The sequence below is a fragment of the Dissoconium aciculare genome (assembly GCF_010015565.1).
Source record: "Dissoconium aciculare CBS 342.82 unplaced genomic scaffold K489scaffold_3, whole genome shotgun sequence".
NCBI lineage: Eukaryota > Fungi > Ascomycota > Dothideomycetes > Mycosphaerellales > Dissoconiaceae > Dissoconium > Dissoconium aciculare.
The window spans coordinates 1,731,726-1,758,375 of NW_022984953.1; the positions used below are offsets into that span (position 1 = coordinate 1,731,726).

General features: G+C 53.2%; 11 protein-coding genes across 11 annotated transcripts; 4 read left to right on the forward strand and 7 right to left on the reverse strand.

Moving 5' to 3' along the window:
* Positions 1-501: 501 nt before the first annotated feature.
* K489DRAFT_377981 (uncharacterized protein) lies at positions 502-1,805 on the forward strand. The gene has a single exon (XM_033604289.1). The coding sequence runs from the start codon at positions 771-773 to the stop codon at positions 1,572-1,574; it is 804 nt and encodes a 267-aa protein (XP_033462469.1). The 5' UTR covers positions 502-770; the 3' UTR covers positions 1,575-1,805.
* Positions 1,806-2,473: 668 nt separating this feature from the next.
* On the forward strand, positions 2,474-3,190 carry K489DRAFT_315367 (uncharacterized protein; the record flags this gene model as incomplete). Its single annotated transcript, XM_033601085.1, has 2 exons — positions 2,474-2,671; positions 2,744-3,190. 2 exons carry the CDS (start codon positions 2,474-2,476, stop codon positions 3,188-3,190), a joined length of 645 nt encoding a protein of 214 aa, XP_033462470.1.
* A 617-nt stretch (positions 3,191-3,807) lies between these two features.
* Positions 3,808-4,723, reverse strand: K489DRAFT_377983 (uncharacterized protein). The gene is made up of 2 exons (XM_033604290.1): positions 4,255-4,723; positions 3,808-4,198 (listed from the first exon to the last, which is right to left on the reverse strand). Exons 1-2 carry the CDS (start codon positions 4,658-4,660, stop codon positions 3,903-3,905), a joined length of 702 nt encoding a protein of 233 aa, XP_033462471.1. The 5' UTR covers positions 4,661-4,723; the 3' UTR covers positions 3,808-3,902.
* Positions 4,724-4,943: 220 nt separating this feature from the next.
* K489DRAFT_352944 (DUF339-domain-containing protein) lies at positions 4,944-6,607 on the reverse strand. Its single transcript, XM_033602479.1, has 2 exons — positions 5,845-6,607; positions 4,944-5,789 (listed from the first exon to the last, which is right to left on the reverse strand). The coding sequence occupies exons 1-2, from the start codon at positions 6,284-6,286 to the stop codon at positions 5,281-5,283; spliced, it is 951 nt and encodes a 316-aa protein (XP_033462472.1). The 5' UTR covers positions 6,287-6,607; the 3' UTR covers positions 4,944-5,280.
* Positions 6,608-7,525: 918 nt separating this feature from the next.
* K489DRAFT_408099 (ketol-acid reductoisomerase) lies at positions 7,526-8,916 on the forward strand (the record flags this gene model as incomplete). The annotated part of the gene is made up of 4 exons (XM_033607433.1): positions 7,526-7,733; positions 7,793-7,824; positions 7,895-8,173; positions 8,224-8,916. The coding sequence occupies 4 exons, from the start codon at positions 7,526-7,528 to the stop codon at positions 8,914-8,916; spliced, it is 1,212 nt and encodes a 403-aa protein (XP_033462473.1).
* Positions 8,917-9,051: 135 nt separating this feature from the next.
* K489DRAFT_157466 (uncharacterized protein) lies at positions 9,052-9,786 on the reverse strand. The gene has a single exon (XM_033599272.1). It carries the CDS (start codon positions 9,627-9,629, stop codon positions 9,255-9,257), a length of 375 nt encoding a protein of 124 aa, XP_033462474.1. The 5' UTR covers positions 9,630-9,786; the 3' UTR covers positions 9,052-9,254.
* K489DRAFT_157465 (uncharacterized protein) lies at positions 9,787-11,230 on the reverse strand. The gene is made up of 3 exons (XM_033599271.1): positions 10,812-11,230; positions 10,733-10,746; positions 9,787-10,676 (listed from the first exon to the last, which is right to left on the reverse strand). The coding sequence occupies exons 1-3, from the start codon at positions 10,980-10,982 to the stop codon at positions 9,944-9,946; spliced, it is 918 nt and encodes a 305-aa protein (XP_033462475.1). The 5' UTR covers positions 10,983-11,230; the 3' UTR covers positions 9,787-9,943.
* A 2,590-nt stretch (positions 11,231-13,820) lies between these two features.
* Positions 13,821-14,156, reverse strand: K489DRAFT_377990 (uncharacterized protein). The gene has a single exon (XM_033604291.1). It carries the CDS (start codon positions 14,111-14,113, stop codon positions 13,937-13,939), a length of 177 nt encoding a protein of 58 aa, XP_033462476.1. The 5' UTR covers positions 14,114-14,156; the 3' UTR covers positions 13,821-13,936.
* Positions 14,039-19,857, reverse strand: K489DRAFT_377991 (uncharacterized protein). Its single transcript, XM_033604292.1, has one exon. It carries the CDS (start codon positions 19,377-19,379, stop codon positions 14,181-14,183), a length of 5,199 nt encoding a protein of 1,732 aa, XP_033462477.1. The 5' UTR covers positions 19,380-19,857; the 3' UTR covers positions 14,039-14,180.
* Positions 19,858-21,292: 1,435 nt separating this feature from the next.
* On the reverse strand, positions 21,293-22,681 carry K489DRAFT_387404 (kinase-like protein; the record flags this gene model as incomplete). Its single annotated transcript, XM_033606321.1, has 3 exons — positions 21,293-21,924; positions 21,986-22,300; positions 22,369-22,681. The coding sequence occupies 3 exons, from the start codon at positions 22,679-22,681 to the stop codon at positions 21,293-21,295; spliced, it is 1,260 nt and encodes a 419-aa protein (XP_033462478.1).
* A 1,452-nt stretch (positions 22,682-24,133) lies between these two features.
* On the forward strand, positions 24,134-26,104 carry K489DRAFT_377993 (aldehyde dehydrogenase). Its single transcript, XM_033604293.1, has 2 exons — positions 24,134-25,781; positions 25,842-26,104. The coding sequence occupies exons 1-2, from the start codon at positions 24,278-24,280 to the stop codon at positions 25,901-25,903; spliced, it is 1,566 nt and encodes a 521-aa protein (XP_033462479.1). The 5' UTR covers positions 24,134-24,277; the 3' UTR covers positions 25,904-26,104.
* The last annotated feature ends 546 nt before the right edge of the window (positions 26,105-26,650 follow it).

A 26,650-nucleotide genomic window follows, 5' to 3' on the forward strand; every position in this document is an offset into this window, starting at 1 on the left:
CGTTCGCTTCTCGGTGCAGGATGCATGCCTGTGTTATGCCTGCCGGAGATTGCAGGCAGGCGGAAAGCACACCCATTTACGTGCACGACTCCATCCTTCCATGACACGCGAAACGAGTGAGGTCGAGATAGATGTTGTTGGTCTTGTTGGAAAGACAACCCGGTGGACGAGCAGACTGCGCCTCCGCCCTGTTGCAAACCCACGGGACGAAGACAAAACATCAACCTGTAGTCATGTCGGCCGTGGATACAGTGAGGGACGTAGGAGAGGCAGTTGGCGGTCTTCCTTATCTCCAACAACTGAGCGGAAGGAGGAATTGTTCGCTGTTGTGTCTGTGCGGGACGAACGCGACGACTTTTCTGTTGCCCTGCGCTGCGCAGCGCTGCGTATGCCCGTGCCCGATGTTCCCGTTCCCACATGGCTGCTCCCTCTCCGCAATGTGAGCTAAATGCGTCCCCTCTCACTGCCCGCCGTCCATTTTTGGCTCGTCGATCGCTGTCCCAAATTTGTTACACACCTTCACACGCTAGACCACCCTTCAAACATTGCCGAATATCTACGGCGCTACATCTCTTGGGTCGTGGGTAAAAGCATGTCACAGATCGTGGTTCAATTCTTATATCTGTCTCACTCTGGCACCTTCTTTTGATGTTGATCATCTTCACTCGCTTCAGCATTTCGTCATTCCCAACTTCCTCGAGCAGAATCACCACCGATCATCCATATATAGCAACCTCATCCACAACACTCATCCACGACATTGACCAATCATGGTGTCCTTTTCGCTGAACACTCTCAGCTGCTCGGTCTTACTATTATCGTCATCAGTCTTCGCCCGCCCTGCGCCCGATGCGGTTCCCGTCGCCGTAGCAGTCTCCCTTGATTGGGGTCGTCCAGGTTCACATTCCGCTCCACCTCCACCTCCATTGCCATTGGCCTCTGTGGCTGCATCAAACACCGGCTCAGCTGCCCTGCCGCCTCCAACAGGACAACCCAAGTATGTTCAGCTAGGCCTGGGCTTCCAGAACTACACTTGCAATGGCACTGCATATGTTCAGACCGCACCCTCATCCGGTGCTATCGCCAACCTCTACGATTTCACCGACGACCTGACCCCGGCAAACCTCGACACACTCTCGCCAGCCATCCTCAAGAAGTTCGAATCATGCCTCAAGGCGACATCATGTGAACCCAAGGATGGTCAAGACTGTGATCTCTGCCACGTTCTCGCCATCGCCTCAATAGAGCCCGATGCCCTCAGGCAAACAGGCTTCCACTTCTTCGACCGTCCCGCAGGCGCTCAGGTCCCCAACTTCAACATCTTCGAAGCGGGCGACTTCCTTTCTGCCAAGAGGGCCGGCGGCGTCAAAGCCCCAGCTGGCTCATACACCGGCAGAAATGGACTCGGCACGATCGACTGGCTCTACCTTGTTGACAATGCCAGTGGCCGGAGCCATGGCCTCTCATCCGTCTACAGAGTAGAGACGGCTGGCGGCGTGGCACCAAAGACTTGCGATACTGCTGGCACACAGGCCTTCATTCCTTACGCTGCACAGTATTGGTTCTACCAATAGTTCATTCCTTCCACCGGTCGAGCTGAGGCTTACGACATATGAACAATAGCTATACCCGTTTTGTTTATTTGGGTCAAAATTTTCTACCGTCAAATATGAAGGCACGGCATGAAAGGTGTTCACTTTGCGATCGAGCTTGGGACTTCGGCTCTCAGCACGTTATTTTTGGGTTGGAGACAAGATAGAATTTTATTTCGAAGCGTACAATATATGAAAAGTTTCCTCACTGCACTCGACGAAATCTGCTGGTTTGGTAGCATCCTGTATGGCCTCGGCAGAAATCTCATCTGTGAAGACGGCCCGAGTTGTGATTTCGCATTGAAACCTCCTCCAATGTTTAAGCACATCCTTCGCCCCGCTCGCAGCATCTGAGGCTGGATGCAAGCGAACTGTGGAAAACGCCTGCTGGGTAGATTATTGTGATGACAAGCAGTGGCTGCAGGAGACCTATCCCAGCGCTAGCAATGACCATGCAGTAGGCACAATTACCTGCATCGTGTGATGGAGCTGAACACAACGCATGGGCGACTGAACAGGAATGATTCACGATGGTCAGCTGGTCTGCCGCATTTGTATCGCAATGATAGAGATGCCTTGCAGCAGAAGAAGAGCTCCGTGCCTATTTCGACACTCAATGTCCCCGTATGTTGCACCTGGGCCTGCGAGATCTCTGCGGAATTCTGCCCGGATCCAACATGCAGGAACCCGACAGCAGGGTGCACGTGACTGTCGGCAAAGCTGCCTCAATGCCCACCTGAATCCGAACCCTGAGACGTTGCAACAAGAATTCCACACGCGAGCGCAGGTGTCCAGATCGATGTGAGAGAGAGTAGCAAGATCGGAATTGGAAGACCATTCACGGCCATTGAGGACGAAACCCAACCATGGCAGGCACTCTAATGCTGGCGTTGAGGCTGCTCTTAGCCTTCGCGCTCCCCTTGATCTCAGCGCTGAAATTCGACATCCAAGCCCACCCGGGCCACGAGTCCGCGAGCAAGGAACGCTGCATTCGGAATTTCGCTGGAAATGGTCAATTGGTCGTCGTGACTGCGACTGTTAGTGGCAGCCGGGGAGATGGACAGACATTGAACATGCACGTAAGTTCAAACCAGCATAGGAGAAGATAGGAATGCACGCAACAGTCATTGATTCTGACTTTCTGTTCACAGATCAAGGACGCTATCAATAACGACTACCACCGTCCCCGGGACGTCGTCGGCGAGAACCGCTACGCATTCACATCACATGCCGACAGCCCTTTCGACATTTGTTTCGAGAACATCATCACAGGCCACACCAATGTCGGAGCCCCGTATCGAACAGTAGAGCTCGATGTGGACGTCGGAGCCGACGCCAAGGACTGGACTTCCATTCAGGCGGACGAGAAGTTGAAGCCGATCGAGGCCAGCCTCAAGCGCATCTCCGAGGTGGCGAAGGAGATTGTGGATGAGATGAACTACCTCAAGGAGCGCGAGATGATGCTCCGCGATACAAACGAGAGCACGAACACACGAGTCATGTATTTCGGCATTGGAACGATGGGGATGTTGGTCGCACTGGGCGTCTGGCAGATCGTTTACCTACGGGCGTACTTCAGGAGCAAGCATTTGATTTGAGGAGACTATGGGCGTGGGAAAGTAAAAAGGTGCGATGGATGGGCTAGAAAGACGTAGGTGCCCCGGAATTTAGGGCCACTCAGGTGTATATCATATTTCCAATTGATGATTTGAGGAATGCCAAACGCCGACGACCAAACCCGTCCTTCACTCGGCAAGTGGGTCCGGAGTTGGATCCTTGTGTGCATTTAGGTGAGAGGTGAAGATTTGCGAAGGGACTCGGTATCGCTCGTTTTGCCATTTCCGAATTGCAGCCTTCCACAAATGCCTAAAACAACCACTGTCGCTCTTCCTCAGCGCTTCTTCAATCTTGTCTTCTTTGAGATGTGTTCTCAACGATCTTGCACTCGCCTGTGATTGGCCACCATCTTCAGAATCAAAAGATGTTGCAACGTGGGAAATTGGTCGTGGAGACTGAGAAGAGGAAATTGATGGTAGTCTGGGATGCTCAGCTGGTCTAGTGACTTCGCTGATCAGCTTGTCCGCCGTTTGTGGTATAACAGCTACACCATTCGCCGAATTGAGAAACGGACGTCCTGGAAGTACAGGTTTCGGCTTCTATGCGCCCTAGATCAGTGAAAACTGCAACAGTGATCACTGACGATGCGACTGCAGAGCTAACCGTGTCGTCCTCGGAATCAGCGCCGGCGCCATCGCTCTGCCAAGCCTCTGGTAACTCGACTGGACATTTCTGCGATTGATGATGTACATGCTAGAGACACCTCGGTCCAGTGCGTGGATCTCGCAGATTATCTTTCTGCAGAGAGAGTAGAGCGTCAACGAAGTCTAGAGCGACATTATTGTTCTTGATCAAGAGCTCGCGTATCGAGTCCGAGAGTGGCACTGGAACCTCCTTCGATGCTTCGCACAGCGCCCGGTATGCTGCCGTAGACACCAGGAAGGTGCGCATGACGTTGAAGTCGTGAGTGTAGGCATAAATGTAGTCGATCCGAAAAGCTGGCGCCGTCATATCTTCAGCGGCGTAGTAGTGCCGTACCATATCCATGACTAAAGGCTATGTGAGTATTCTGACTTTGTAAAAAGAATACACGAGAGTGGCTGACCATCATTCTGAAGGACCTCAATCTCAAACTTCCGGGCAAGGACATAAAGACCGAGGTAATGATGCAAGGAGTGAAAGTCGTCTGGACCAGCAAGCTTGGGGCCATTGGCAAGCCATTGCGAGAACAGAGCCATGGCAAGTTCATCAAGGTCTGGGAAAGTCTCCGACTCGGGACTTCTGAGCATGCCGTCATGCCCCTGTTGTTCAGCCAAGCTCTTGCGGAAGTATGGGCTGATGGCAGCAAGCTGGGTAGATGCAAAGTCGAATGCCTTATTGCTCTTGCCGACGTACAGTGTCACGATGCGGCTTGGGGTCTCTGGTTTGCGCAGAAGCTTATCTGATGGCGCTGCCTCCACTGAAGGGGAATCCTTTCGTGCGAGTAATTGTTTGTTGGTGACAACAGACATCTGTCCAACGGATGCAGATCGGCCACTAAATGTGCGGTCGGGCCTGGTTTCAGGTCGAGGGGAGCTGGCCATCGTACTCAGATCGTCGCTATGCTCAATGACTCGCCGAGAGCCAGACGCTTTCGCGAATCGTTGCGTGTTCGAGGACATACCAGGAGGTGAAGATGATCTGCTAGGAAGATTGATAACAATGCGAATTTCCTTTTTGAGAGCTCCGAGGAGAGATTGTGACGGGTCTCAATGGTGCACAACAGCGTGTTTAATATATTTGATTAGGCCACGAGGCCGTGCTAAGTTTGGGATGCATCAAGATATCAAGCAATCACCTGCGTAGGTGTGTACTTACCAGCTGAGTTTGGCGAGACCTCCCTTTGAAGGAAGGAGCAGTCCCGAGTGATGCGCGAGTGTATCGGTGGATCGGCGATGAAAAGATCCCTACCACCCTTTGACATACGCTTCATCTGGAGTGTCATAATGTCGACGTTCGCGATGCATATATGCAGATTTGGACGGAAGCGAATCAAAGTAGAGCTTTCGGAAAGACTCATGTTCACAATGCTCGTCTGCATACTACCTATATATACATTCGCTGAATTGAAGCAAGTCAACATAGTCAAAGCTCATCGGTCAAAGTTCTTGAGCTCTGGCATGAATCCCAGGCCGCCACCGCGACGATCCGTTGAACCATCGACCTGTTGTCCTGCGATGTGAACTTCACCCGCGCTGCGATCAATCACGTGCTTCCTCAGCATGGAAAGAATCTCACTGTTCTTCCAGCGTGCGGGCACTGGTCGATAGGCAGGCTTGAAGGTTCCCACGGTTTGTGCCCATTCACCACTACGGGGTTTGCCCACACGCCAGCCGTCGGTCTGCGACTTGGGTCCGCCGTCAGGGGCGAGGTCCTTACCCTGCACGTCCGGAGTAGCCATTCCAGGACCGGCACCTTCCGCGTAAGCCATCGATGTTTGCGGAGCCTCTTGCGTTGCCCAGTAGTAGATGTCCCAATCATTCTCGTCCAAGAACATATCGTACTGCTGCAGTTGCTGTAGTGTCATGGTGCCCAGGTTCTCGTTCGCGAAGGTTGACAGAAGTAGATCAGACTCTAGAGTGCCTCTTTTGCGGGATTGGTCTATGTTCGAACGGTTAGCGTCAGTAAGTGGCAGATACACATGCGATTAGCTTACACACGAGCCGGGCACGCATCGTGTTGGCATCTTCGCCGGTTCGGCGCAAAGGCTCAACTCTGAATGTGCCACCCTCGATTTCACCTACACCTAGCTCTGCATTCACGCCCGACTCTGGCTCTCCCTGCTGCGTCCCGCCGGTCATCTTTTCAGTGTTGCTGGGCACAGAGTCCTTGGGCACAAAGTTCGGGTCCACGCTGCTGAGAAGCTCTGGCGGCGCCTTGTCTTTACCGATGCTAGGCATCTCATTGGCGATGGTAGAGGTGGTGTTGGTCATGTGTGGGTTCAAGGGCTTCTCTTTCATGAGCTTGCGATACTCCTCGGCAGTGTCGTTTCCACGCTGGTTGATGTCGATGAAGCGTGCCTGTGCATTGCTGAAGGTCCGCACGCTGGCGACATTGCCAATACGGCATGATCGGAATACAGATCGTAAGGCTGCCATTTTCTCTCGATTCAATGGATTTGCTGAAGAATGGTGGATTTATTGATGGACAGTGTCGAGTACGACGCAGCGAACATTTGTGAATCGCGCTTGCAAAGAAGCTCTCTCAGGGTCCAGGCCATTGGCGCTGAGTGGTGAGGTCATGTCTGCATTCATCTAGACCTTCGTGCCCAAACTCTTAGGGTACGGAGAGTCCTGGCATTTGCAGGTGTTATCGCGTAGAAGGTTCGCATTCAGAGCAATGACTCCATGACAGACTGTATACAGCGGAAAGCAGTAGATTTGGTAGGGCGATGAACATTACAGGAAGTCGTTGCGAATGGCAGGCGCAGTATATCCACGTGTTGTGACAAGTTGTAAGCTTCCAGTAGCCTGCACTTTTCAAGGGACGCGGCGGCTCCGCTTACGAAACACAGACACAGCAGAGGTCAGCAGCGACGTTCCCGAGACCAAATCTTGTGGCGTGACGAAAGAGACCATTGAAGGCACCGATGAGAAGAGCTCACCGCTTACACATACGCAGCACAAGAAAACCAACAACTGAGACCGTGTGACTGATGACTAGAGACATTCGCGTGCAGATGTCTAGCCTGACATGGCCAAATGCGGCATGTACAGTACCTACAGAGTGCGATACACCGTTGCGGTCTGTGTCTTTCGCCTCCCCCGACCTCGGCGTTCCCTGAAACATTGGAGGAACCAGTCTGGGGAGCATTGGCGCCATTCCAGCTCTGGCCGCACCATAATGTGAACGGTGCACCCTTTCCCAAGGTACATTGCTCTCTCGTATCTAAACACTCATTCGTTTGAGCAATTCCATCTGACGAACAACTGTGCGTGAAAAGGAAATGCTGTGCAATGTCATTAGTGATGAGGCGCAGGCGGAATTCATTAACGACGTGATGCTAGCAACTGCCAATCGTCTAACCTGGCCATGGTGAATTGGGATCATGTGCTCTCGATGGAAAACAATTGCACAGTCACAGCCAGACCCGATGATAATACTCGGCGTGATGCTGAAATCGCAAAAGGAGAAAGTCATGACCAGGCACGAAGGTACAGCCATTGAGTCCAGGGAAATCCAGACTGTGCGCCGAGTAAGCCGAACACTCACTCCGCAAAATGTGAAGCTCCAGCCAGCTGGGCCTGAGTCAAAAATTCTGTGGCATTGTTCATAGCCATTTAGATCATTTTCCTTCTCCTCCTGCCTCTCTTCATCCTTTCATCACATATCCAAACATGGCTTCAAAGAACGCGACACGCGCTCTGCGCGCCTCATTGAGGCAGATTAAGACTCCTCAGGTTTCCCAGCGAACCTTCATCACCGCGGCCAACGCTAGCCGTCCGAGTCTCGTGCCTGCTCAGAAGATCGCAGCCTCTGCCTTTGTGCAGCAGACCCGCGGCAAGAAGACCGTCGACTTCGCTGGCGACAAGGAGGTCGTTTTCGGTGAGCAGCAATACCTTGAATGGAGAAACGATCGACGCTGACTCTTCTTTTCCTCTCAGAGCGTGCCGACTGGCCTCGCGAGAAGCTTCTTGTACGTTTGAATCATCGAAAAATCGCGTTGGTACCTACAATATCTGCAACATGTGCTGACGTAGCTTCAGGAATACTTCAAGGATGACACACTTGCCCTCATCGGCTACGGTTCTCAAGGCCACGGTCAAGGCCTGAACCTTCGCGACAACGGCCTGAACGTCATTGTTGGTGTGCGCAAAGACGGTGCGAGCTGGAAGGAGGCACAACAGGATGGATGGGTCCCTGGCAAGAACCTTTTCGACATCGACGAGGCCATCAACAAGGGTACAATCGTCATGAACCTGCTCAGTGATGCTGCACAGAGCGAGACATGGCCTCACATCAAGCCGCTCCTCACCAAGGGCAAGGTCGGTGCTTTCGGCACAGTTTTCGCATGCAAGTTGCTGACATTTACTAGACTCTTTACTTTTCGCACGGTTTCTCCCCTGTCTTCAAGGACCAGACCAAGGTCGAGGTTCCCACTGACATTGACGTGATCCTCGTCGCGCCCAAGGGCTCTGGTCGCACTGTGCGCACTCTCTTCCGTGAGGGCCGCGGTATCAACAGCAGTGTGGCCGTCTTCCAGGACGTCACCGGCAAGGCCGAGGAGAAGGCCATTGCCCTTGGTGTCGCCGTTGGTTCTGGCTACCTCTACAAGACCACCTTCGAGAAGGAGGTGTACAGTGACCTTTACGGTGAACGTGGATGCCTCATGGGCGGCATTCACGGCATGTTCCTCGCTCAGTACGAGGTTCTCCGTGAGCGAGGCCACTCCCCCTCGGAGGCTTTCAACGAGACCGTCGAGGAGGCTACCCAGTCGCTCTACCCATTGATCGGTCAGAACGGCATGGACTACATGTACGCCGCCTGCTCGACCACCGCCCGTCGTGGTGCTATTGACTGGAGCAAGCGCTTCAAGGACACCCTCAAGCCTGTCTTTGAGGATCTCTACGACAGCGTCAAGACTGGCAAGGAGACTCAGCGCACCATGGAGTACGCTGGTCGCCCTGACTACCGCCAGGCATTCGAGAAGGAGATGGAGGAGATCCGCAACCTGGAAATCTGGCGTGCCGGCAAGGCCGTCCGCAGCCTGCGACCTGAGAACAAGTAGACTTTGAAGTGTGAGGAAGAGAGGATGATTTTTCTTGTGTCTTGTCGCAACATCTTCTGGGACTGCTAAAAGCAATTTTCGCGCTGGACAAAGTATGTAAAATATTTTAGAAATGCGCAAGGTGACTTGTTTGTAGTTGTATCAGATTGGGACACTCTCATCTTTCTCCTCGCCTCCTCGTGCTGTTTGCTGACATCTTATGATGCTTCGTAGAACTGGGAGAGTCTCGTTATCGCCGCTCAAGCGACGGCATGGCTCGTGTTACCATGTTTTCTTGTGACTACTGGCTTTGGACATGCCCTCCGGCTATTTGGAATACACTCGGGGAGCATATAACTTTATATAATCATCACGTGTATGATGTGGGACGATGCGGCACATATTCGAACTATAATAACAAGTAGCCGGAACAACGAGAAGCGAACACCCTCTTGGACATCCATGGTCCACGACGGGGCAAATGCGTCAGTCAGCATGAGCGTGGCGCATTGAACAGATATCACATTCGTGTCGACTCGGACACAGTGCCGCAGATCGTGAGCATCGCCATTGGAGTTGGTGATCAAAACCTTTGGAGAGATCCCCAGAGCTGTTCGGCACGGGATCGAATTCTTCTTGGAATCTATGCAAATATACGCCATCGCAATTCCAGGTTTCGATCGTGAAGCGTCTGGACCCTGTGACGTTTGCGGTTTGAAATAATGCACGCGCATTGAAGCACTGATAGCACCGATAGTTAATGATCACTCACCCATATAGAAATGCTCGACCAATTGTTCTGCACTCCCAGCTTTTTTTTGATGCTCTGAAGATTAAAATTGATTTCATTATGCCCATCATGGCGAACTACCTCTTTCCGCCGAACAGCCGGAGGCGACTGCTCCCTGGAACGCACTGCGATCAAGTCGACCAGGAGGCCACGCGTTCATCCACCTGAAAGTCCAGCTACAGAGAGCTCCTATCCATATCCATGTGGTCATCCTCTGTGACGAGAGACACTCCAATCACTCGGAGAACATCCAGCTGCTCAGTATCCTCCCGGCCGTGGTGGAGGATATGATCCCCTCCTGCGCAAGCTTTCCTCCGAGTCAAATTGTGCAGGCATACTCATCTGTCCACCGATGCCACTCATTGAGTGGTTGAGTGCGCCGCTACTGCCATATTCATGCTTCACCACGGCGCTTCCCAATGTCCCAAGGCTTGAACCTGTGCTACTCTCCTCGGAGCTCAAGTGTGGCATCGTGGGTGTTGCATACGATGCCTGCCGTAAGCTTGGCTCTAGCGTGCCGAGTCGTATCCGGTTACGGTCTGTCGACGGCCCTGGCGCATCCGCCATGGATATCCCTGTGTCGTCTGAATCATTCGAGACCCGCTGTGTTACCACCATCCTCGGCCCCTCTCCTCGGATGCTGCCTCCCAGGAGAGCAGTGATGGGTGGTAGTCTCTGATCGTTCTGAGCATAAGGGGCCTGCTGCATATGTGTCGACGTAGCGTGGCGCTCGTTACGGAACGTCTGCACGATGTTGATAAAGGTGTCCGGCGCCGTGCTCCTGTCGAATCGCGTTGCTCTGATTCGGTCAAGGACGATCAAAGCTTCTGGTTCGGGACAGTCGCGCATCCACTCCATTGATTCGCCGATACGATCGCGCTCTTCTTCAAGCTGCTGACTTCGACGCCTGAGTGCCGCCCAGCGGCTCTCTCCCTCTTCTGCTTCATAGACACATTCACTTCCCAGCGACTCGCACTTTGTGCAAATTGGCCTTGTTAATATGTCAGTCGTCGTGTCTTACCACGAGCTTCGACCTTGCAGGCTGACCTTTTTCCGTTGCACTAGAAGAATTAATTCATCAGTCCCTGACAACTGCAGTCATATTGGTCGAGCCAATCTTGTGCACCTTGGATTTACGTCGCCGGCATGCCTGGCATGCGCTCTCTATCAACGTCCGTCTGGCACGACTTGGTCCGGCCGGTCGGCTAGGTCCTGAAGGGCTATCGCTTGCCCTATCTCTGGACTGCTCGCCCGTTGACCCGGTCGGAGCCAACAATGGGCGTCCGGCAGAGGACATTCAGTGAGTGAGGGCGAGGGGCAGTGAAGTTCAAGTCGCACAGGACACTTGAATGCTCGATCCACGCAGACGAAGGCGACAAAAGTTCGAACGTCACGATGATCTGGCACGCAGGCGGGATCGGGCGGGGATAAAGCAAAGCTCTGCTGTAGTTTTGCTCGGCCAGATCGACAGGGCAGGTAACGATCGAAACCTTTCCAGCGGACGACCATTGCTTCGTTGATGCCCTGCTTGCACAGTAGCACAATAGGTCGACCCCATATTCGCGGCAACAGTATTTTTGTGAGGCTATGGGAGGGAAAAATCTGCATCGACGATATACATCGTAGGAGAGAAAGATGAACAAAGCCACGGTTAGCGAATCCGGTCGCGTGCCTTTCTAGGGGAGAGATTTCACTTTTCCCACGCCGGGCGCCTGTTTTAGCATTCAATGAGACGACATATCATTGAGGCTGCGTGGAGCAGTCCGATGAAACGTTGTGATCAAGATGCAAATACTATATCATCAGACCCAGGACATCGCCTGTTTCCATTGTATGATGGTTAGCTGATCCGGCTTCGCACGTGGCATGGAAGCCTTGATGTCTACAGTGAAGACAAGACGCGCTCGAAGCACACGTACGACATACAGTCCCGACATTGAAAGAAGTCCACGCCATCGAAAGTGAAAGAGTAGGAGGGAACGTCTGCGTCCCCGCTGGCTCTCTAGCCAAGACGCTGTCATCTCGATCCACAGCACATTTGCAGATCGCAAGCCCTGTAAAGAAAGGGTCATCGGACACCAGCAGCACTACTAACCTTAGTTCAGTTCCGACGAGCAGATCAATACTTGTATGTCTCTGGGCCCAACGAAATTCGATTTGACAAAAGTAGACTCGGCCATGCCACCAAGAGTCGGCCGGGCACATGGCACGCGTGGACACCATGTAAGAATGACGATGAATGATGAATGGGGGCCCATCCTTTTTTAATAAGAACTGGACGTCTGCCTCATCACTTCCGTGCGAATACTCAGGGTCATAAGCTCGATGTTGTCAGCAACCGCGAAAAGTGGGGACAACCGCAACTGTAAGAGACGCAATTCACCTCAGCATTGACCCATTTATCCGGGCTGATGTATAGGATGGTTGAGGAAGAAGCTATCCATTAAAGGGAATGATTAATGAGTGGTCTATGCCCGCCTGTTGAAATCTCTATGACGTTGAATGCCGCTCAAAATCGATGTGGCCCGGCGACGAGAGTGCCAGACACTGATTCATTAACTTTCGGCTTCCGCTCCGACACGGGAAGTAAATGCAGGTGTGGTACTTCCGAGTCCATTCGTCGACACGGGCGGTAGCCTCCGCCACTAGTCGGCTATGCTCATCTGAGTACTTGTGCGACATCTCATTGATTTCTTTACTCGCGTCGCCGATCTTGGATCGCGATTACTGCAGATGCTCATGATGCTGTAGATGTCTTTCCTGATCAGTCACGCTCTGATGATCTCGGGCAATTTGTCAATCCTTCAGACTGAAACTGATGCCCACCTGACGACATGCTAACCCCGTCAGCTTCCAGAAACAGTATGTCCCTGAGGAGACGTCTGCGTTTTCTGGCTCACTTGGGCTAATCACAGAGCTGCCTACCGTATCGTGATATTCGGCATACCATCGCCTGTAAAACGCGCCTATCTCAATTTGTGAGAACATCGTTCACGCGCAATAGAAATCGGAGAGCCTGAAACCTCGCAATCCTATGCTTGGGTTCCCTCGAGCAACCACTGCACACACATCCGCGCGGCCGACTACAGGGCCACTGTAGTTCATTCTTTACAAGCACCAGTGCGATGACGAGCGATAGGATCATCGATGCGTGCTCCGTGACGGGCACGGGATACCCTCCGGCACCGTATACTTAGCCCGCTGGCAATTCTCAGGTCCCTGAGTTAGGAAAAAATACCTCCTCACTTATTAGTCAGTGGTGGTCAGCTTGGCAGTTGGACGTGGGTAACCTTCGACAAAGGGCAAGGTATCTCCCGCACACGGGACGTACTGCACAGTGTGCAGATCGTTACTACAATAGGCAAAACGGACCTGTCTCCCAGTCGATATTCCACTACTGTGATGGTGGACTCGGTAGGCGGTCAGAGCCTTATCTCGTTCATGTGTACTGTGCTGCCGATAAGGGAGGGAGGCATTGTGATCTTGCGTTTGGACCCAAATGTCCTGGCATGCATGCCTCTTCACGATCCGATGCGTCCGGCTTTGAGATCATGGCTATCTAGTGGGCGCCATACATCGGCGCACGAGGCTGGGCGGCAGTGACGCTCCCGATCTTCCAGATGCGAATGACGAGGTGTGATAGATGGTGCAGAACTCGATGTAAAGTCAATCTTAAGATCCCATCTCGGATGGTTAAAATTAAGGTGTGGTGTCGGCCGGGTTGCTTCGGCTATTATCTACGTGGGCGGCCCAGTCAGACAAGCAGACGGCCGGCCTGCCCACTCCGTCGGCACCAACACTAGACAAATTCTGATCAAGGTTCAGGTGGAATTGGTTGATGGAAAAGCTAAATTTACTTAACACATATGTCCTGGACTCTCTAGGGCTTTCTTCACATGTGGGCTCGTTGAGACAAGCTGGAAAATCTGCATCTTGACTTTTTGTATTATGCTATCTTTCGTGAGGAATAGTGATTCGTTAGTCAGATCAAGTCGTAATCTAGGTGGCGAACGAGTGCTCAGCGGCGTAGCTGATACGCCTTCCAAGGGAAAAAGAATGGGCGACAAAGAGTCGCGCTCGACATGACTGTCTCGAAAAGTGTGCAGGACTCGGCCAAATCTATACTCCATCGCTAATCGCCATCACTATCATAAAGTCGTTTTCAGAATCGATCCGTGAGCATGAAATCAAAAAGTTTCGCTGTCTAGGCTGTCCAGCGATCCAGCTACAGAGAGAGAATGTCACAGTCAGCTAACGGCATGCGGAAAGGATCTCCGGAGAAATGATGTACTCACCTTCGCTCCTGGCAACAGGCTTGCGACGTACCGTGCCACCGACCTCGTAGTGTTGGACAGGTTGCGCTGGTGCTGGGCTCCGAGAACCCATTGGGCGGGGTCCGGTAATCTTTCGGACAGTGGGAGAGCGCATGTCGATCGCCTTCGTCGTGGCAACCTGTGGCTCTGGTGTGAATGAGAGATCACGCTATATCTAGAGGTTAGCTTCGATCACAGTGCTCGGGTTCTCTCGACAGACTCACGTGGCTACTGCGATCGGTCTCCAGGCTATACCGGACTTCCTCGATGGGCTCCAAGAGATGCCCGGACCCGTATGGGCTGGAATAGTAGCCGCCTTTGCTGAAGCCGCTGTTGCTATATTGAGGTTCCCAATCCGGCTCAGGCTCTGGCTCGTGATAGACCTTTGGCTGCACAGGCGCCTTTTGCGAAGGCACTAAAGGACCATCGTCCTTGCTATTCCTCGCGTAATTTGGACTGTTCATGCTCACCGGGCTGATGGGCTCGAAATTGGCCAATTTATGCCGCGCTAGACCGGCCGTGCCTGAGGAACCCCAGACTGCCGGATCGAAGTCGCTGACGGTGCGCTGCGATACGTCAGAGTTGGTGCCTGTCATATCGTCGAAAGTATGCGCTTGTGACTCAAGCGTATTCTGGTGGCGCGGCGTGGGTCCCGCTCTGGGCTGAGGATGTTCGAGGAGAAGCGAATTGCGGTGCGCTTGGTACTTGGGATCATCGAAGGCAATGTCATCCTCATCATCCTCATACTCATCATTGTCATCATCATACTCGTCCCTTGCCTTTGAGGATGCCTCAGATGGAATGAGCGGACTTGGTGTTCGTGTGTGTTTGCTGCTTCGACTGCGAACACTTCGGGTCTCGCCACGCGCGTTGGCCCGGTTTTGCTCACGAGCCAGACTCTGTGTGGAGCGGATACGATCGTCATCCTGAAGTCTGTATTGCCCCTCGTCGTAGTTTTCCAGTGCTGAGCCTGATCGAGAAGCTTCCGAGACTGATTTGTAGTCGTACGCGGGAGCGCTACCAGCGTTAGGACTGTCCAAGGCACTCAAATCGGGCGCGGCCGATGATGCTGTCGTCTTAGACCATCGTGAAATTTTGGGAATGCCAAAGATTGAGGAACCATTGCTCTTGTGTTTGCGTTGCTTGTCAGGTGTCGGGAGATTTGCAGCTTGCTGCGATGACTTCGCGTCCGGTCCCAGATCTCGCATGTTTTGCAATTCTTGTGTCGGAGTCAGCATGCGCTCGTTGTTCTCGAATTGATGTCCAAGAACGTGTTCCTCATGCGGCTCCAATTCGTCCTCATCATCTTCGACGACAGTGCTCACTCGAGTTGTAGAGCCGCGGCGGCCGTCGTAGCCGGAGTGAAATTGCTGCTTGCCGCCAGAAGGCACGGGAAAGTGGCCTGACTGAGTGGGAGTACTTGAAGATCCACTGCGATCATCGGCTTGTTCATAGCCCGGCTCGCCCGCAGCACGCGAACGCTCGTAAGAATCGAGGCTCGCATTGTCGAATGAGGCCCCCGACGGGCGCGGACCACCTTGATGCTTGAGATCTTCGACGTTATCCAAAATTTGCATTAACATGTCTTCGATCTTGGCAAGATCTTTAGGACCCTTTCCGCCAGTAAGTCCCTGCAAAGCACGTCGAAGAACGCCCTTGCGTTTAGTTTGGGTATCTTCTTGTAGGGTCCGCTGAGGCGTTCTTGGAGACGCCGTGGGCTGTGGTCGAGGGCCGCTGAGCACCTTTTGTGCAGTCTGTTCCCCTACGCGACCCGCTTGACGCATGATGAGCTTATCCTGCTCGGCGATGAATCGCTTCATTTCGTCGAAAGATTGACGCATTTCAGCTGCACTGCGCACAAGCGCAACCAGCATTTCAGTGTCGCGTGCATTTCGTTGCGCATCCCGAACAGTGAGATGGTCCATCAAAGCCACAATGTCCTTGGACTGGATTCGGTCGATTCCATTGCCAGTGGCACTGTCGTACAAGGGCGAAGCCATGCCGTGTGAGTTGGCACGGTAATGTCGCGGAGCCTGACTTGTCGAAATGGATTCCCCGTCATGGGCGTTCATGGCTGCCTCGTATTCCTCAAGATCTTCCTTCTTGTACATTGGCTCACCGCTGGGAGTCAGGACGTCGCGAGGAAGGTCTTGCGTATCGCGGGCGTAATTGTCATTGCGCAGCGCGGTTGGACTTCCGCTTGGTTGGACGTCCCTCTTGAGTGCGGCAGTCCTGTTGCGGCCGAGATCAGGTGTAGACCTCTGCGGCTCGTCTGCCTCCATAACTTGTCGTCCTGCACCACCAGAAGAAGCACCTACCAGAGCAACGCCCGCTCCAGCTAGAGCGGCACCCGTGATCGCTGTTCCTCGCATGCTCTGCTCACTATGATTGTGCTTCAAGTCGCCCGCTCGGTCCGCCTCTGGCGTATACGGCCAACTTTCCTTCCCTGTGGGATCACCGCCGAGTGGACCCTGGATAATCGATGGATTAGTCGTCAGGTCCGACTGAGAATCGTAGTGACCAATCTCAGGCATTGGGTCATCCGCAAGCGGAAGACCGCTTGCGTGCATTTTGGGTTGCTCTTCGAACGACTCTCGGAATTCCTTTGCCGGACTCTGAGCGGGCGAATGCGTCGCTGAGCCATGCTCTGCAACATCCGCCAACCCTGTAGCCTTCCCTCGCAACGCTGCCCACCGGTCCTGACTCGGTATTGTCTGACTGATCGTGGAGCCTTCATAGATTCCAGGGCTGTCTTTACCGAGCGCTCGCAATTGCTCCGCCATCCGATTGCTGTAGGAACCATTCTGTAGAGCAGGACTGTCAGATGTTGAAACACGATTGCTATCTACTGTTGATGGGTCCAAAAGAGAGGCGACCGCCGACTCAACATCGACAGGGCTAGGGACGAAGCGATGGTCGAGCCCATGTTTGACCTGAACAGAGTGGACAGCATTCTCGTCTGCGTACTCTTCGTTGTCATCATCGTCAAGTTGTTTGCGCCGAGCATCATCCGCGTAGGAAAAGCCTCGCTCGTCCTGAGGATAAGGGTTGGTCTGGTAAGAATCGCGATTTGACTCTCCCATGGAGTCGCGATATCGATCATTGACCGCACGCTGTCTGTCGAACCACGCATTTGCAGTCTCTTCTCCGGGCGTGTGGACGCTCTCGGGTTCGTTGTCGGCAAATGAATGCTCCAGAGGTGTAATGAACTCATCGCCGCTAGCATCACGAGACTGCTGACGTGAGCTGGCCAATTTGGCTGTGGGCAATGACTCGTCTGAACGGAAATCTGACTGTGAAGCTTTAAGGTCGTGCAACCGACCTCCAGAGCGTGAAGATGCTCCCCGGAGTTTCAAACTTTGTGGAACGAGCGGTTCGTCCTCAAAATGTTTCTTCAGGCTAGACACGCTTTGCGCCGGGCTGGCAAGCTTCCGTGGAGAGGTGGGCGAGCCATATCCGTCAGCATCCATGTGCCGCTCCTCTACAGTCTTTGCCAGCGCAGCTGTTCTCGACTTTGAGCGAGCTTTCCCGTGTGAACCAGTAGGACTACCCGGGCTCGCACTATCTCGAGTGAAGTAGTCCTTTTCTAGTGTTCTGGTCACAGATGTGCGAGTAGGTGTCCGGATAGAGCCCGGTGTTATCGCATCACGAAGCGAGCCGCGCGACACTTCGCGCATGATTGCCGGAGCCTCTCCCGAGTTACGAAGATGTGCTCGGTCGGAGCCACCTGAAAGGATGCTATCCCTGGTGACTTCCGAATCGTTGATGCGGCTCGCGAGAGGAAGGGGTGGAATCACGCCTTTTCGAGCTGGCGGTTCCTCTACAGGCTCGGCTAGACTGGCAGATCGACTACGACTCCCGCGAGATTTACTTCGCATTTTGCGGCGCTCGTGCATATCAGTTTGGGAATCGTGATGCTTCAGCGCCGCTGCCGTGAGTCCACCTCCAGCAATCGCAGCTGCAACGGCCTTTCCTCCTTCGTTTTCGTCCCGTGATACTCTTCGCACTGAGCGTTCCTCAGTATCGTAGCTGCTCCTTCGTGAGTGCTTGCCTGAAGATCGGCGACTCGAAGATCGGTGTTCGGAGCGTTCGTCCCGATGTGGCCTCCGCACCTTTTTGCGTTCAGAGTCACCGCGAGACAGGACTGTGCCAGGATCATCGCCTTCACGATTCAGAACAACCTTCGGTCTGGAGGCAATGTTCGGCGAGCTTGAGGATTTGCTGACCTGGCGCTGCAAGTCCGAGGTTTCGTAGTCGCTCGACTTGCTGTGCACACGTCTGTGCTCATCGAAGGATTGCAGATTACGTTCGGTCTTTTGCACCTTTTGATCTGCCTTCAACGCATTGATCTCTGGAAGGATCACGCGTTTGATGGTATCTTCTACCATTTCCAGAAGCTTAGGATTGTTCGTCACGCGAGAAGCCTGTGAGCTTCCCGAACGATAAGACTTGCTAGAAGAGAGGAGGCTGGATTCTGCCCCGCTAAAAACATCGTCGTCTGGTCGAGAATCTTTCCTGGCACGCGTCCGGCGCTCTCTGCGCGGGCTGTTATATTCATAGTCCTTGGTACCCTTCTCACGGCTCGATGGGGTTGCCTTCTGCTCGGAAGAGCTGGCGTTGAGCTTCTCCATGACTTTTTGCGTGAGACGCTCTCTGCTCACGCTCCTACTACGATCTCTCAGTGGCGCATTCAGAAAGTCGGCGTCCCTGACCGTGCTCTCATCATCGTTGTCAGGGAACTGACTGACGTCGCTTGCCGTCTGATAATTGCCGTCCAGCATACTGTCCGGTGGCATAGAAGAGATGTTGGAATCAATTGGTGCGTAAAGCAAGCCGCGTGAGCTTTGTGCAGTCGAGATTTCGCTTCCGTCCTGAAGCACCTCGATCTCGACCGGCGCTCGTCTTGAGGAAGTCGCTTGAGGAGGATATCCTAGGTCGGCGTCTTCGTCCGGCGATGTATCCTGCTCAGCGGACGTGTTTCTCAATGAAATGCGGCGAGTGTATGATGGCTTGCGATCCGAACCAATGCCTGTGATTTGGACAGCACCTCTCGCCGCCGGGTGTTTTTTTGTCCCACTTGGCGTGACTTTGACCCTCACGCTCGGGCGATTCTTGCTCTTGTCACCAGACTTGGAAGTCTCAAAATATTCGATAAGTAGACTGGTCTGACTTTTCTGCCGACGATGATGCAAGCCTCCTTCTCGTCCAGCATTGATTTTGTGTGTCGAGATAGTGATTGGACTGCCGTCCTCAGGAATAGAATACGAGGTTTTGTCGGTGCGCGTTGTCAATGTGGTGCCGACTTCAGTGTCGGGACCAGAAGTTTCGTCCGTAGATTCAGTAGGTGCAGGTAATGGTGGCCGACGAGTATCGAGACCCATGATCACGATGCCCGGTTAATTTCATTCATCACTGGTTGTCGTAGCTTTGTCGATGTAGCCAAACAGTATGCATGCAACCGCTAATGACTTAAAAGCTGAAATAGATCTTCACATGTATGAACTTTCTCGATGCTGCGAAGACGATGTCTCGGAAGCGATTCGGCAGATGTTTCCGATGACAAGCGGCAAGTATCAAATCGTGGCAACAGAAGCGAACTCTTGAAGTACCAGTCAAACGTCGGGACCGGAACGTTCGTCGCGTTTTGTTGTGAGACACTCGAATGTTGATGCGCTGTCCAAGAACGTGGGGTCGACAAAGTACAAGCAGAAGCGGCAAATTATTGAGAACGCACGCCGATGCTGTCGTTGCCTCGGATTGTGCCTCCCGATTGCCAGACGTCGGATCAGCCCCGACAACGCTCCGGGCAGGAGAAATCAAAGAGCGGATGTAGACTATCGATCACGACGACAGTCTCTTGATATTATGGGTAATTGGAGTCGCTAAACAGCACGAGTCGGGCCATGCGCAAGGTGCCAAGGCCAACTGAATTCAAGCCAAAGCGCGCGCTCGTGCCCCGAATCAAAAGGCTTTCTGGCTTTGACTGGCGTGAACTGAGCCGCCCTCTCCGCTGGAATGTCTTTTTTACTTGGGTTTCCCTGACAACAACTCGAAATGCAACGGTCGGAGCTCTTCTAGTCTGTTTCTTAGTCCTGTCCGATGACGAGACCGTCGCCCATTCGTCCATTCATTTACCAAGTCATCGAAGTGTATTCCGCCAATGGTCTTTAAAGATGCTATCATGAAATACTAGACGGAATCGTGGACAGTGTGACCCGTACGAATAGTCTGCTCACGAATGGGAACATGCGGAGTCCTTGTGTGCATACCCTGCCGCAGGTTGGGTCGCAACGAATTTACAGTAGCACGGTGGGGAATCTCTCACCGCAGGGACAGTCTTGCTGTTATGGAATGCCTGCATTCCTATGAGAAGGGCCGCGTGCATGATCCTTGCGAACGCAACATGCATCTATCCGTGCCTTCAATTTGCTGTTGCATCTCATCACAGTGATGCCAATACGACGATGTGATTGAGAGGAACACATGTCTCTCTAGGCATCATTCACGATAGTAAATAGACAGTCTTTGGTCCTGAGAGCCAATTAACATCACGTTTGGTATGGCAACGCTGGCCTTGCAGCACGCTTCTGCATTGAAGCCCACTGTTGCATATCGGCCCGCAATCTGACGCTGTAGTCTCCCGCGAGACAATCACGCCGACAGCCGTTCACGCCCCTCTATTCGTGCCACCTCATCAGAGGAATGTTGTTCCCATGCTCGCCCAATGGCTTGTTGACACACAAGAGAGGCCGCGGAATGATGTGGTTGATCACTGTCATCACAGATCCGGGTCAGCAGCGCTTCGGTCTGTGTATGTGTGCCCGGAAATTCGTTGACCAAGAGACCTCATTGGAGCGTGGGTGTACGACGGATGTGCAGGCGGCTATTGTATTACAGATTTAACTTCGAAGCGCAGTCAGTTATGGTGCTATTGGTCAGGCTGTATCTCGAGCGCCATGATGAAAGTCATAAACGGGCTCGCGATGTTCAGAAAACATATCCATTGACGGGTCAACGAGCCTTTGCATATAAGCCCGCGACAACGGTTGTGAGGTTAAGATGGGTGCAGCGGTGGACCCGTTCTGATGGTAGCGGTACTTTCATATTCTATTTGCATTTCTCGCGGTACGATCTGAAACACCTCGATAATCTGGGAATCATCACGATCGTATCGCCTGGTCCGAATCCGTTCTCCTCACGTGATGAAACGTCTCTGTCAGGACAGCGTCAAACCTCTGCAGAGTGTTGTCCTAAGCTTCTCATCTGCACATATGTATTGACATTGCTGCGTTGTTCATCGCATGGCGTCCAATCCTCCTTGCAGCTCTCTCTCTAAGTCTTGACCATTCGCGAATGAAGTTGTCTCCTGTGGCCGAGGGTCCTCGTATCGACCCTGTGGGAACTGGTCGGGAATAGGTACTTGACCGCCGGGCGCTGGAGCACCCTGGCCTTGTCCCAGCGGAGCTGACTGTGGCGCACGAACGGATTGGCGGAATTGTGCGACCTCTGCGAGGATCATTTGACGCATCTCTGGAATCTCTTCAGCTGCCTCAAAACCGAAGTCAAACGGCGTAGGGCATGTGGGCTCGTCCGAAGCGTCGTGCCAGATCGACAAGTAGCGATGTTCGAGCGACTCCTCAACACCGATGCGCTGACTCGGGTCGAAGGCAAGGAGGCGATCAAGAAGGTCCAAGGCATCTGGGTTGGCGCGCGGAAACAGCTGCGCAAACGAGATCTTGGGCATGTATGGCAAATTACGCACATACTCTTGTGCACGAGGCGAACCGATGCGTGCAAGCGTGGCTTCAGACGGCGTACCCAGGAAGTGCAGAATTTGATTCAACTGGTCGACGTAGTCACGACCTTTGAAGAACGGTTTGCTACCGAGCAGCTCGGCGAGAATGCAGCCGACAGACCAGACATCAACTGAAGTAAAGGCATTAGTGTGCGCGCTCGCCTGCCAGCTCTTTCATGTTGTGACACTCACTAGCTTTTGTGTAGCTTTGGAAGCTAAGCATGATCTCCGGTGCTCGATACCATCGTGTAGCCACGTACTCCGTCATATATCCAGCATTCTCATCCGGGTCTACGCTGAATCCACGAGCGAGACCGAAGTCAGCAATCTTCAACTCGCAGTCAGCATTGACGAGTAAGTTGCCTGGCTTGAGATCACGGTGCAGAACGTTTGCGCTGTGGATGTATTTGAGGCCGCACAGGATCTGGTAGATGAATGACTGGAAGTGAGCGTCTGTGAGTGGTTGTCCAGAGCGGATGATTGCTGCGAGATCACACTCCATGAGTTCTATAACATCGTGTCAGATTTGCCATCCAGTCATGCCATGCGACTTTTACATCTCCGCCGCAACACACCTTCATATAGATATGCCTCATTGAAATTGTCAGGCCGTGGGATATCCATATCATACAGGCAAGTGATGTTACGATGCCCCCGGAAGTGCTGCAGAAGCTTGATCTCTCGCAAGGCACGCTTGGCCAGAATCTTCTTGCTGAAGACATTGGTGATCTTCTTGATGGCGACACCTTCATTGGTTTGGTTGTTCGTCGCCGCGCAAACAATACCATAGGCACCTTGACCTAGCTCTTTCGTGACTGTGTATCGCTCGTCGACAATAAAGTCTTGGTTGAAGACCTTGAAGACCTTTCGGCCCGAGAGATCGCTCATGGTGACGAATTTGTAGTTGGCGCCGCAGTGACGATTCTGCAAGGGTGGGACTATCGAAGCCCAGGTTCACGCAAGCAAAAGCGGCAGTCACGAAGGCGGGTGAGGCAGGAGATCTTGCTTGATCTTTAAAAGAAATAGGAGTCACAATCGGATAACATTGACATGTGGGCATTCAAGGTGGGTGGACTGACTTGCGCGGCGCAGACAACCATGGATGGACCCCACCATCCATGCGCTGGGCTGGGAGGCCTAATAATAATTTGTTAGTACAGTAATAATGCCCGCAATCACGGTCCTGCTAGAGGTACTACTGTACTGTAAATAATTATCACCCTAGGAAAGGTCCTCCGCGCTTACAGTCCATCCGTCTATGGTCGCAGGTAGTCTCCGACCTCAATCGGAGTCGTTTCACCGAACGCTCCGCCTGCTCTCTGCACAAGTGCATCAAGCTGTGCATGCAGGACTGTACGAATCTCTAGCACCGCGCGCTTCGATGCTGTTGGAGTGACGGCGATCTAACGGTGCAGGGTCGGGAGGAATCAGCACTCCGGCGCTTTCCACGTACTATCAATCTGTCCAGACACTCACGTATGTCATCACTGTCTGCAGCGAGAGTATGCCGGAGTCCTTCCGTGCCAACAGCAGAACAAGCCGAGAAGCTTTTCGTGTCGCCACTTCGAGAGCATATGCGGGACTACCGGTGTTGTCTCGCATTTGGTAGGGCCTATACGCCTCTCTTACTATCCAGTGTAAACAAACGACGGCGAGCGACTGGTAGAATCTGGTTCGCATCAAGTTTCGTCGTCTCAGAATTCTCATGCGATTCTTTTTATTAGAGCACCTTGTTGTCAATCAGGGTCACCAGTGTGGACTGTGCAACATCTGGAGTAGTGATGATGGATTTGAGCCTGAAACGTTCACCGCGGAGGCACTGTCCAGGAGACCTGGCAGCAGTAGTGGATGCAACATTCATGTGAGGAGTGGGAAATTAATTGATGCACTCTGCTGCCGTTCCCCTCTCTCTTCTCATGGTCGTTCATATTTCATGCGTTTCATCAGCGTGGAAGCATCTGCTGCACAAATAATCCTATAGCTGCAAGACCCTGGACAGATTCACCGTTGATCATGAGTGATGGGTCGTAGAGCACGAATAAGGCTGAACAGTTGTGTCAACACGGCACGAAATACTTCGTCTTGTCCAGAGCAAACAGAGTAAATGCGATTCAGACGTTCGAAGACGCCATACTCAAAGTGGCGTGGAGAGCGGTTCGCGGGACCGAACGCACCAATCATCTGCATTGCGTGCGTGTTAGCAGCAATTTCCAGTCGCAAGACTCGCAAGTTGCAACCCCCAGCACGAGTCGAAGGGTCTCGCGCGTGCCTCGGCAAAGGCGATCAAGATCTGCTCCACATTTGTTCTTGTGAAGAACGGGCTACTCACATGCTTGTATGCGGACGGACAGTTTCCATCACTGCCATATTCTCGCAATTCAATTCCTGGGTCATTACTGTAACTACCACGAGGTTTCTTGCCTTGTTCTCTTCCTCTTTCTCGTTTAATTCCGCATCATACTTCGCCATTGCATCTACAATAAGATGTCTTCCCTCACATACACTCCCGTCGAGGAGATCCCCGCCCTCCACAAGCGCGTCGTCGCCAAATTCAACACTCACACCACCCGCCCGATCGAATACCGATTGAAGCAGCTGCGTAAGCTGTACTGGGGCCTGAAGGATGAGGAGACGGCATTGTTGAATGCCTGTCTGTCGGATTTGGGCAAGAGCCATTATGAGACCTACCTGACTGAGGTCGGCTGGGTTCTCAATGACATCGTCTTCATGACCCAGAACCTTGAGCGTTTCGCAAAGGACGAGAAGGCGGCGGATACCAGCCTGATGAACTTGGCCATGTCCCCGCGCATCCGCAAGGACCCCATGGGCGCCGTCCTCATCATTGGCGCCTTCAACTTCCCCATTCAGTTGACTCTCGGACCTTTGGTCGGCGCCATCGCAGCTGGCTGCACCGCCGTCATCAAGCCGTCTGAGAGCGCCCCCGAGTCGGCCAAGATCATGGAGAAGGTCATCAAGAAGGTTCTGGACCCGGAGGCGTATGTCGTCGTTCAGGGTGCCGTACCGGAGACAACTGCCGTACTTGATCAGAAGTGGGATTTGATCTTCTACACCGGAGGTCCGACCGTCGGCAAGATCATCGCTAAGAAGGCTGCCGAGACTTTGACTCCCGTCGTCCTCGAACTTGGTGGTCGTAACCCAGCCATTGTCACCAAGAATGCCGATATTCGACTGGCCGCACGCCGACTTCTCTGGGCGAAGCTCCTCAACGTCGGCCAGGTCTGCGTCAGCCAGAACTACATTCTCATCGACAAGGAGGTCCTCCCCGCCTTCGTCCAACAGCTTAAGGCTGCGCTCGCCGAGTTCCACCCGCGCGGCTCACAGAACAATGGCGACTACGGCAAGGTTGTCAACGAGCGTTCGTGGCAAAGACTGAAGGACATGCTGGACAACTCCAAGGGCAAAGTGCTGCTCGGCGGCAAGACCGACAAGGCCACACTATTCTTCGAGCCGACAGTTGTCGAAGTCACCAGCCAAGACGATTCTCTCCTCGCATCAGAGTCCTTCGGCCCATTGATCCCGATTCTCGCGGTCAACAACCTGGACGAGGCCATCCGGATCGCCAACACCATCGACAGCACCCCACTCGGTCTCTACCCATTCGGTACCAGCGCCGAGACCTCCAAGGTTCTCTCCCAGACACGATCAGGTGGTGTTTCCATCAACGACGGTTTCTTCCACGCCTCAATCCCGACCCTCGAGTTCGGCGGTGTCGGTGGCTCTGGAAACGGAAGCTACCGTGGCAAGGCCAGTTTCGACGCCTTCACCCACCGTCGTGCCGTCACCACCACCCCTGGCTGGATCGAGTCCCTGCTCGCCGTCCGATACCCTCCCTTCACCAACGCGAAGCTCAAGCAGATCAAGGCCATGACTGACGGCAAGCCTAACTTCGACCGCAACGGCAACGTCAAGAACTCCCTTCTTCTTTTCATTTTCGGATTCGGTGCCAAGAGCCTTGTCGGAGCCGGAGGTAAGTTTCGCGAATTCCTCACATCTCAGAAGCTCGCGCAAGTACTAATAGATTTCCTAGGTCGATGGTTGACCGTCGTCGCCATTGCTGCCGCCGTTCGCCACTACAAGTCCAACTTGTAAACGGTTACCAAGCCCCCAAACCTCCGAAAATCACCTCCACGGGGCGGGACATGAATGGATATTCCCACGCCACGCCATCACGGAGACTCTCGGTGTACACGATGGAATTCCCAGCAATTTCCCTTCACTTTGTTAAATCATGTCTTAATGTCATCGGGCAGTATCAATATTTCCAAAAAAATGATGAAATTTTCCTCGCCATTTTCCCCAAACGTTCCCGATGTCGTATAAATTCTCAAATCCGTGCCACAATCCGTTCTCCACAAGATCGCATCCCGAACCGGGTCCAGAGCGCTCTCTTCCCTTGTCGCCGCCCCGAAATCGCAACCTCGTCGCAAGTTCCGCGTCCGCGACGCCTCCCATCGGCGATGTCCCAGCCTCATGACTACGATCATCTCGTGCGCGCGCCCGCGCCCAGTCCGCTTCCCTCCCGGTCCGCGTCCGTTGAATTCCTCGATCCGTCGACGTTTCCCATCCCAGACTGCCCCGGTGTGCGGTGATTCGTCGCGGGGCGTGAGCGCGCTACCACGGTGTCGAATAAATCGGTGATGGGATCGAGGTTGTCTGCCGCTGAGGTGCCGGAGGTGTACGGGTACGACATCATGTCTGCTTGTCTCACATGTCGTGTGGCACCGAACTTTCTCGAAATGGTCATTGCTACCGTCTTGGACCCTGGCATGACCACATTATGCTTATTGCCTAGGTAGGTTATGATGCGAAAGTGCATTCTGGGAGATTCTGCTTTGC

What these genes read in the sequence shown, in the direction of transcription:
- K489DRAFT_377990 (XM_033604291.1), bottom strand. Translation starts at nt 14,113, where the DNA reads ATGCGCTCTCCCACTGTCCGAAAGATTACCGGACCCCGCCCAATGGGT.
- K489DRAFT_377983 (XM_033604290.1), bottom strand. Translation starts at nt 4,660, where the DNA reads ATGTCTGTTGTCACCAACAAACAATTACTCGCACGAAAGGATTCCCCT. An exon ending in TGAGGTCCTTCAGAATGATG is followed by an intron (nt 4,199 to 4,254) that starts GTCAGCCACTCT and finishes CATAGCCTTTAG; the next exon opens with TCATGGATATGGTACGGCAC.
- K489DRAFT_157466 (XM_033599272.1), bottom strand. Translation starts at nt 9,629, where the DNA reads ATGCGCGTGCATTATTTCAAACCGCAAACGTCACAGGGTCCAGACGCT.
- K489DRAFT_377981 (XM_033604289.1), top strand. Translation starts at nt 771, where the DNA reads ATGGTGTCCTTTTCGCTGAACACTCTCAGCTGCTCGGTCTTACTATTA.
- K489DRAFT_157465 (XM_033599271.1), bottom strand. Translation starts at nt 10,982, where the DNA reads ATGTCCTCTGCCGGACGCCCATTGTTGGCTCCGACCGGGTCAACGGGC.
- K489DRAFT_352944 (XM_033602479.1), bottom strand. Translation starts at nt 6,286, where the DNA reads ATGGCAGCCTTACGATCTGTATTCCGATCATGCCGTATTGGCAATGTC. An exon ending in GATGCGTGCCCGGCTCGTGT is followed by an intron (nt 5,790 to 5,844) that starts GTAAGCTAATCG and finishes GTTCGAACATAG; the next exon opens with ACCAATCCCGCAAAAGAGGC.
- K489DRAFT_377993 (XM_033604293.1), top strand. Translation starts at nt 24,278, where the DNA reads ATGTCTTCCCTCACATACACTCCCGTCGAGGAGATCCCCGCCCTCCAC. An exon ending in GAGCCTTGTCGGAGCCGGAG is followed by an intron (nt 25,782 to 25,841) that starts GTAAGTTTCGCG and finishes TAGATTTCCTAG; the next exon opens with GTCGATGGTTGACCGTCGTC.
- K489DRAFT_377991 (XM_033604292.1), bottom strand. Translation starts at nt 19,379, where the DNA reads ATGGGTCTCGATACTCGTCGGCCACCATTACCTGCACCTACTGAATCT.